Source organism: Salmo salar, chromosome ssa03, assembly GCF_905237065.1.
Source record: "Salmo salar chromosome ssa03, Ssal_v3.1, whole genome shotgun sequence".
In the NCBI taxonomy this organism is placed as follows: Eukaryota; Metazoa; Chordata; class Actinopteri; order Salmoniformes; family Salmonidae; genus Salmo; species Salmo salar.
In genome coordinates this window covers 87,239,886-87,249,461 of record NC_059444.1, presented here as the reverse complement: position 1 = coordinate 87,249,461, position 9,576 = coordinate 87,239,886, and the positions used below count along the sequence as shown (strand labels likewise).

At 40.8% G+C, this 9,576-nt stretch overlaps 1 protein-coding gene across 4 annotated transcripts; it reads right to left on the bottom strand.

Annotated features, from left to right (window-relative positions):
* Positions 1-851: 851 nt before the first annotated feature.
* LOC106606428 (CD209 antigen-like protein C) lies at positions 852-9,360 on the bottom strand. Of its 4 annotated transcripts, XM_014202617.2 has the most exons (8): positions 9,183-9,325; positions 8,766-8,844; positions 8,358-8,668; positions 8,197-8,295; positions 7,873-8,100; positions 7,507-7,652; positions 2,459-2,562; positions 852-2,345 (listed from the first exon to the last, which is right to left on the bottom strand). In XM_014202617.2, the coding sequence occupies exons 3-8, from the start codon at positions 8,521-8,523 to the stop codon at positions 2,210-2,212; spliced, it is 879 nt and encodes a 292-aa protein (XP_014058092.1). In that variant the 5' UTR covers positions 8,524-8,668; positions 8,766-8,844; positions 9,183-9,325; the 3' UTR covers positions 852-2,209. The 4 variants fall into 4 exon arrangements, 3 of the variants coding, with proteins under 3 accessions (XP_014058092.1, XP_014058090.1, XP_045571650.1); XR_006769263.1 differs by having other exon boundaries at positions 2,459-2,588; positions 8,358-8,844; positions 9,183-9,360; XM_014202615.2 differs by having other exon boundaries at positions 8,358-8,844.
* Positions 9,361-9,576: the final 216 nt, after the last annotated feature.

The window sequence follows — 9,576 nt, the reverse complement described above, 5'->3', positions numbered from 1 at the left end:
CAACATCTGAAAAATAGCGTACTTGGTAGTGTGTACTAGTGCTCGACCAGTCGGCGAAAGCCAACATCACCCACGACAGAGAACGGTTGATTGTCAAGGTCAATGAATTCCATTATCCTGGCTTTAATGGATTTTGCCTTTGAGTTGTCGCTGAAATGTTCTTACTCTTTCAAAGCCTACCAACTGAGCCTTCCCTGTAGCTCAGTTGGTAGAGCATGGTGTTTGCAACGCCAGGGTTGTGGGTTCGATTCCCACGGGGGGCCAGCACAGGAAAAAAAATGAATGAAATGTATGCATTCACTACTGTAAGTTGCTCTGGATAAGAGCGTCTGCTAAATGACTAAAATGTAAAAAATGACTGCTCGATTTGAATCGATCCACACAGTAGACATTCTGGGCTAGTTTAGGGATGCTGGGTTGCAGGTGTAGTGCAACATTTTACATGGTGTCATTACGTCATGTACCTACGTTATATAGGTATGCACGGCAGCTTGACATCGGTTTTTAACATCAGTGTTAAACTAGACATCGGGCCGATACCGATGTTGGCATTTTTATCTAATATCGTACGATTCCGATATGTGCATCCCTACTGGAGACACAACTGTTATCTGATCTACTCTACACAGGTCTGGAGATCTGTTTCCATTACCTCAGACTGAAGGAGCTAGAGTTTTTATAACAGATCAGATGAAGTTAAAGTTTGGAGATAACCATAGAGAGGGTCAGAAAGGATTTACACACTCAAGGGACATGTGTGGTCTAGAGTCAGGAGCTTGGACCGCTTCACCAGACTCTGGCACTGCCATGTATCTCTAATATAGTGTGGATATAATGGAACAGAGCAATTGTGTATTCATGCATTTCCTTTTATTAGCACAAGACTAAAAAACAGCATTAAAGTAAATCACAAGGCAGGTCAAGAAATACATAATCACATGTGATAAAAGCTGTGTCAGGGATTGTCGTCGTCAGACGATATGGCGAAATCATCGTCGGAAAAGGAGGACCAATATGCAGCAGAATTGTGTTGGCTCATCTTGAACATTTATTAGACTCAAAATGAACATACAAAAACGAACTCACGATATAGCCAGTCTTCTCAGGCTCACATACGCTAGACAAGAAACAATCTCCCACAAATGACAAACACACCCTAATATATGGGACTCTCAATCAAAGGCAAAGAGAAAACACCTGCCTTCAATTGAGTCCCAACCCCAATTAATCAACCATAGAAACACACTCACTAGACTCCACATAGAAATACATAAACCAAAAACACGGAAATCAAACGCCCTTTTACCAAAACACCACCCCGAACCACAAAACAAATACCCTCTGCCACGTCCTGACCAAACTACAATGACAATTAACCCTTATACTGGCCAGGACGTGACAAGCTGCCTCAATAGCAACCAAAACATAAACTGATAACGCAAAATAAAAAAACAACTACTCTATGGCTAACAATGTCAACAAACTTTTCTCAATTGCAGTGTCAGTGTGTACAGTCCTTGGTCAGCTCAGTTTAAGTAATGATGACTTCACTGTTCAGGATGTGGTGGAAGGGAGACAGCAGGTTTGATAGAGAGTGACATGATTGTTGTGAATGAGCTCAGAGACATCTGTCATTTACAGACTGGCCAAAAAACATGGTGAAGTTGCTGAGTAGAGCGGTTCAACTAGATCACTTAGGTAGGCTGTGTGTGCCGTGTATGCATGCATAGATTATATGAGCTGCGTCTCTTAAACATATTGATGGGTTTGGATTTCAAAACTTTAAATATTGTTAGTCATCAGTTATGCTAGAGACATGAGGAGTGCCATAATCTGGTTTATACACCAGAAGTTAATGGGTATCTGTAGGAGGAATGTATATGGTTGGGTCAATGAAGGTTGGATAGGGGATTTGGGAGGTCCTGAGTAGAGGAGAGGCTATTACATGATTGCAGTGACTGATAATGGTGGCGAGCTGTGGATTAGTGAAGGTCAGGTCATGTTAAAGGAGAAGTAATAGTTTATTACCCGTATCACTTTACATATTTTTTGCTAGGCTGGAAGTTATGTTTAGAGAGGAGGACGTCAGCCAAATTGGGGTATATATATATACCACCATTGATGTCTTACGCAATTGTATGACCCAATGGGTGAATAAACTTGGTTAAAGTTTTACTAATCCGTAAATTTTACTAGGTTCTTTTAGAACCTACAAATGTGCATATTTCTCACATATCCAGGGTCGCCTTTCAAAGCACGAGGCGTCTTTCCAGGCATCATAATTCCACCAAATCATTCCACAGTTCTCCTCTCTTCCACCATTAGGTTCATCAAAATTCCAGTACCTACAAAGGCAAGACAAGACACAAAACAAGTTTGCTCACTACAGAAGTGTTTAAAAATCTGAAAATGTATTGTCTGCCATGATTGAATTCAGGACCATATGGACACATCTCACTCTTCTGTAGTCAGCTGTGTGTTGTCCACCCATGTCCAGTTCCCCTCACTATCTTCATCAGTCAGACCAATCCAGGACATCACCATAAATGTTTTAATGTAGTCCTGTTTTAATGGTAATAGAGCATTTCCTAAATGAACAGTTCAGAATCAGGTTTATTTAACATTACATGTACAGTATAAAACCCCATCAATAATGTGATGCCATACATCATTTTAAACTGGCTAAACAATATAAATAAACCTTAGATTAGCTCTCTGGTGGTGTACCTTCAACTGAATATTGCCTAGAACTGCACAGATCATAGGTTTTAAAGAAAATGTTTTGAAACCCCAAAACTGGTCGCAACGGAGTCAAAACACTTTACTGTAGGTGTCCTTATTCATGCATTCGTTAAGCCTTCATACATTTTAAAATGTGTCAAGCTGTCGTAAGTAATTTTAAATAATTTAAAGTCTGTTATAGATGACCAGTTATAAAGGGTATTATAGATGACTGTTCATCCTGTTGGCAAATGCTATTACACAGTCTGCATGACAACTAATGTCATTATTACATGCTACATAAGATGTTATAACAGGGCATTATATAATTAACCAACCTCTGTCACATTATTAAATTAAATGGTATGATGGGCATCATAACCATGTCATATGCCTTTATAGAGTGTGTACAGACACCTTTAGTAACGTTACATTAATCTGAGGTGTTATAAAACAGTTATGAATGTGCTTATACCACAGGAAGTGCTTATATGACAGGATGTGTTGAGTAGAGGGCTGCACCGACAGAGATCATTGCGGGCGGTAGGCATTTTTCATGCTGCGGGTGGGAGCGGGCAGTCCGGCAGATGAAAATATGTTTTTGTCCCGCAGATTTGGAAACGGTTGTCTTTCTGCTTTGTATGCATTAACCTAGCTATTTTATTAAAAGCACCTCTTTTTTACGTTATTCACACACTCAGAATTCACTGCCTACCTCTCCTCTCCTTATTGGGCGAGTGAGATCAAGTGCACCTTGTATACAGTGAGCTCCAAAAGTACTTGGACAGTGACACATTTGTTGTTTTGGCTTTGTACTCCAGCACTTTGGATTTGAAATAATACAATGACTATGGGGTTAAAGTGCAGACTGTCAGCTTTAAATTGAGGGTGTTTTCATCCATATTGGGTCAACTGTTTAGAAATTACAGCACTTTTTTTGTATGAATGATATTTATGCCTTTGTAACTTGCTCGTTCATCATTATTCACGATTCACTCAAGACTATCCGTAATCCTGGTAGCATCCACATTAATGGGGAAGTGTTTAGAAACATTCTATTATTATTTACAATAAAAGTGACACAATACATTTTTTACCATTCATTTCTATTGGGCACAAAATAATCTGAAACACAACCAAAACAAACAGCAAACGCATCCAACAGGTTTGTAGAGTCACAAGCTTGATGTAATCATTGATGGCTAAGAATATGGGACCAAAAACATTCGTTTCTAGTACTTTAATACACGTGTGAATTTCTCCAAATACTTTTGGTTGCCTAAAATGGGGGGGGGTCTATGTACAAAAAGTGCTGTAATTTCTAAACGGTCTCATGTCAAATCCAAAGTGCTGTAGTACAAAGCCAAAACAAAATGTGTCACTGTCGCAGTACTTGGAGCTCACTGCATGTGTGGTCTCAATGAAATAGAGTAGGCTGCCTATGCATGGGAGGAGAATCATGTGGCAGTTATCTTTCCAAGTAAATTAACTTAAATATGATTAGGCTATAGTTTACTACAGTGTCTGTCAAATAATTATGGAAAGAAATGGAGGGAGCTCAACCAACATAAGGCGAGGTGCAATTAAAAATGTGAGTACCATTGAAAAGCAAAAGGCGCAATGCGTGCATAGGCTACCATGGTGAGCATGCGTTCAGCCTTTTCATTTCAACACATTTCACGACCTCACATAATGGTAGCCTAGCTTTTGGGCTTAATTTTGGATTTGCAATTTTCTCATGGTTCTAGGTCGATTTTTAAGCATTTGGAACAAAGAGCCTTTTGGGAGCCAAATGAACCGGCTCACTGAAAAGACTCGGAATGCCCATCACTAATGTGCTTTGTCAGTGGCTGTGATGTAGGGTTCAGCCAGGAGTTGAAGGACAGACGGAAGAGCGAATGAAATGGTAGGAGGGACATCCAAGCTTTAAGTGATGTTAAATCTAACATCCTACGTCGCACGTTCAAGAAATACAGTGGGGCCAAAAAGTATTTAGTCAGCCACCAATTGTGCAAGTTCTCCCACTTAAAAAGATGAGGCCTGTAATTTTCATCATAGGTACACATCAACTATGACCGACAAAATGAGAAGAAAAAAAATCCAGAAAATCACATTGTAGGATTTTTAATGAATTTATTCGCAAATTATGGTGGAAAATAAGTATTTGGTCAGTTTCTCAATACTTTGTTATATACCCTTTGTTGGCAATGACACAGGTCAAACGTTCTGTAAGTCTTCACAAGGTTCACACATCAGCTTGACATCGGTTTTTAACATCAGCGTTAAAATAGACATCGGGCCGATACCGATGTTGGCATTTTTATCTAATATCGTACGATTCCGATATGTTCACTGATATATTGGGCCTCTCATCTTTTTAAGTGGGAGAACTTGCACAATTGGTGGCTGACTAAATACTTTTTTGCCCCACTGTATGTACTGCTGTGTTCGTGAAAACCAGGGCTATCGCTCAATGCAAGCCATTTCGACGGTGTCCACAGATCGAACTGGTACCAGAACCCTAAGCAGGGGACTTTACATCTTACCTTGCAGCACATCACACATTGTCTTTCATTTACACTTTAAACGTAATTCCATTTTCATCTTAATACACGTTGCACAACACATTCTAACTAGCTAAAGTTATTACCCATGTACAGTGCATTCGGAAAGTATTCAGACCCCTTCTGTTTCCACATTTTGTAACATTACAGCCTTGTTCTAAAATACTTTTTTCCTCATCAATCGGCACACAATACCATATAATGAAAAGCAAAAAGAGGTTTAGACATTTTTGCAAATGTATTAAAAATAAAACATACCTTATTTACATAACTATTCAGACCCTTTGTATGAGACTCGAAATTGAGCTCAGGTGCATCCTGTTTCCATTGATCATCCTTGAGATATTTTTACAACTTGATTGGAGTCTGTGGTAAATTCAATTGATTGGACATGATTTGTAAAGGGAAACACATGTCTATATCAGGTCCAACAGTTGACAGTGAATGTCAGAGCAAAACCCAAGCTATGCGGTCAAAGGAATTGTCCATAGAGCTCCGAGACAGGTTTGTGTTGAGGCACAGATCTGGGGAAGGGTACCAAAATAATGTCTGCAGCATCTAAGGTCCCGAAGAACAGTGGCCTTCATCATTCTTAAATGGAAGAAGTTTGGAACCCCCAAGACTCTTTTTAGAGCTGGCAGCCAGCCAAACTCAGCAATCGGGGAAGAAGGGCCTTGGTCAGGGAGGTGACCAAGAACCCGATGGTCACTCCGACAGAGCTTCATAGTTACTCTGTGGAAATGAGAGTACCTTCCAGAAGGCAAACCATCTCTGCAGCACTCGACCAATTAGGCTTTATGGTAGAGTGGCCAGACGGTAGCCACTCCTCAGTAAAAGGCACATGACAGCATGCTTGGAGTTTGCCAAAGGCACCTAAAGGACTCTGCCCATGAGAAACAAGATTACTTGGTCTGATGAAACCAAGATTGAACTCTTTGGCTTGAATGCCAAGTGTCACATCTGTAGGAAACCTGGCACCATCCCTACGGTGAAGCATGGTGGTGGCAGCATCATGCTGTGGGGATGTTTTTCAGTGGCAGGGAATGGGAGACTAGTCAGGATCGCCGGAAAGATGAACCGAGCAAAGGACAGTGATCCTTGATGAAAACCTGCTCCAGAGTGGTCAGGACCTCAGACTGGGGCTTAGGTTCACCTTCCAATAGGACAACGACCCTAAGCACACAGCCAAGACAATGCAGGAGTGGCTTGTCGGGACAAGTTCTGAATGTCCTTGAGTGGCCCAGCCAGAGCCCGGACTTGAACCCAATCGAACATCTCTGGTGAAGCCTGAAAAAAGCTGTCCAGCGACCCTCCCCATCCAACCTGACAGAGCTTGAGGATATGCAGAGAAGAATGTGAGAAACTTCCCAAATACAGGTGTGCCGAGCTTGTAGTGTCATATCCAAGAAGACTTAAGGCTACCAAAGGTGCTTCAACGAAGTACTAAGTAAAGGGTCGGAACACTTATGTAAATGTGATATTTCAGTTTTGTCTTTTAAACATTTGCCCAATTCTTTTTTTTTAAGTATCTAAATTTGAGGGAAATTAAAAAAGATATATATCTTAGAATAAAGCTGTACCAACAAAATGTTGGAAAAGTCAAGGGGTCTGAATACTTTCTGAATGCACTGTATTTCTATTTTTGTTTGCCATGAGCTAACCTAACTTAGCAGGCCTGAGAGGAGTTCCCACATCCAGATGTCAGTAATTTCTGGGAACATAGGCTAACCATGAGAAGATCACAGTTCTCGCTTCTAATGTGTTGTTGTTAGTATGTCAACCCTACTTCAGATTTCATTGAATCTCAATACATTTTCATTGGATCTCCAAAATGTCTATGAAATTATAGCTATATGAGTCGCTGACACAAGTGGACAGTTTGCAGATCCAATGAAAAGGTATTGAGAGCTCTTGTGTCTGCGAATCATAAATAGGAAGAAGGGTGTAACTTACTAAAACAACACATTAGAACCGAGATGATATGTTCATGGCAAACCAACAACATGTTGGTGTTTGGAAACATTTTTTTACCTGAATGATTTGAGGTAGAGCCTACTGATGCACCCATTTTACCAACATGTGCAATACATCCAACTACTAACAGATTTTATTATATTAGAAAATGTGATTTTTATAAATCTTTGAGTATAATCTATGTACTAACAACATTCAGACACTGAAACAAACATTCTAAAAATGGACCTGCAACAGAGCATCTCACCTGTTCCTCTCTGCTTTGGATGATCACCAGGTTTCCTCCTCTATTCAGACAGTCCTGTCTGCTCTCCTCCCAGGTTTTAGACTCAATGGAGAGGAAGTAACAGCTGCAGTCAAACTTCCTCCATCCATCAGGACAACTGTTTCTCTCTGTTTAACACAACAATAATGATAATAACAATAAAAGTAGCATAAATAATAAAAATAATGGCGATAATAATACATCTTACTACTACTAATAACAGTAATAATACTAACAATAATAATAGCAATACATGTCACATGCTATACATCACGATTCACTGGACTAGATATTCATGAGTAATATATATATATAGCGCAGAACGAAAATAAATACCAGCTCACTGACCAGAAGTCAAATTCCGAACCAACAGGTCTCTCTCCCTCTGTAACTGGTCTCTTTCTGCAATCAGATTGTTGTAACTGGCCTGTAACAGGTCTCTCTCCCTCTGTAACTGGTCTCTTTCTGCAATCAGATTGTTGTAGCTGGCCTGTAACAGGTCTCCTGCTTCAGTCAGATTGTTGTAACTGGTCTGTAACTGGCCCCTCTCAGTCAGGTTGTAAAATGCGCTGTCATCTGTAAAGAATCAAAACATCTGAAAGTTACTGAGTAAAACACCAGGTCTTTAGTAGCCAACACTTAACAAGATAAGCAATTAACATATGAACTCACAGTAGAGGTACAGTCCTATGATCCCAGCCAGTAGGAGAACACCCAGCAGCCCCAGACACAGTGTAGAAGCTCGTAAAAGTCTCTTGGTTTGCTCAGACTCTGTGGACACATACAGGAAGTAAGTGTGTGTGTGTGTGTGTGTGTGTGTGTGTGTACGTTACCTGAGAGTTCAGCTCTTGGTCTGCTCCTTGGGGTAACATCCACAGTCATGTTTCTGAATTCAAACTTGATGGTGTCTGGAGTTTCATAAATGTCTTCATAGATATTGTCTATTATAAAAGTGGTCCCCTGAAACACTTTGTTTTCCTCTAACATCTTCATTGGCATAAACAATGTCCCCAGACATCTCCATGGTCTACCACCGTCTCAACTTGAGAGCCGTCCAGTCAGTCTGGGGCTTACTATATGTGATACCAACTGGGCACCAACTGGTTGTATAAATGTTTCCACGTCATTTCAATGAACCAGGAGGCTGTCATACCAGGAAGAAAACAAGGTTATCTGGAAGAGCCACAAACAAATTCATCCTCCATTTCCTTTCACATTTCCCTTTTGGACCATTAATTTACTTTTCTGTTGCCTCGAATGTGTTGCCAATGGCTCTCCTCCTCGCTCCAGTGATGTCCAGCACTGTAGTTGCTCAGTCATCTGCAAAGGATCAAAACTTCAAAAGTTACTGATTACAAGACCAGGAAATGAATAGTCAACATTTCTAACAAGGTAAGAAATGAATATATGAACTCACAGTAGAGGTACAGTCCTATGAGTCCAGCCAGTAACATATGAACTCACAGTAGAGGTACAGTCCTATGATCCCAGCCAGTAGGACAACACTCAGCAGCCCCAGACACAGTGCAGCAGCTCTTAAAGGTATCTTCTCTGGTTGCTCAGACTGGATACATACAAGAGGTGTGTGTGTGTGTGTGCTGTGCATGCATGCACATGTGAATGCATAGATTATATGATTACAAATGCATATTTCTCACAGATCCAGGGTAGCCCTGTAGCACACAAGTTTTAATTCCTGGTCTCGTAACTGCGTCCAAAGCATGCCACAGTTCTCCCTTCTGCCACCATTAGGCTCACCAGGACCAGTACCTACAAAATACAAGACAGGAAATTAGTTTGCTCACGCTTCAGAAGTGTTAAAAAAATCCATTGCCTGGTAACTGCCCCTTTCCTCCCCCCAGATTCTGCATAAACAATATAAGTAGCTGCTGCTTACCCTCCCCCTCCCTTCAGGTTTCTCTTTATTCAGCCTCTTCTGAACTCTCAACCAATATGAACCACATGATGATGTAGTGTCACAGTATCCACAGAAGATGTCGCCCCTCCTCGGTCGGGCGGTGCTCGGCGGTCGTCGGTCTACTAGCTGCCACC

Excerpts from the sequence above, each read along its gene's own strand:
- LOC106606428 (XM_014202615.2), bottom strand. The coding sequence starts at position 8,523 with ATGCCAATGAAGATGTTAGAGGAAAACAAAGTGTTTCAGGGGACCACT. Across the intron at positions 8,296-8,357 it reads ACCAAGAGCTGAACTCTCAG|AGTCTGAGCAAACCAAGAGA; the intron begins GTAACGTACACA and ends ATGTGTCCACAG. Across the intron at positions 8,101-8,196 it reads CATAGGACTGTACCTCTACT|ATGACAGCGCATTTTACAAC; the intron begins GTGAGTTCATAT and ends GATTCTTTACAG.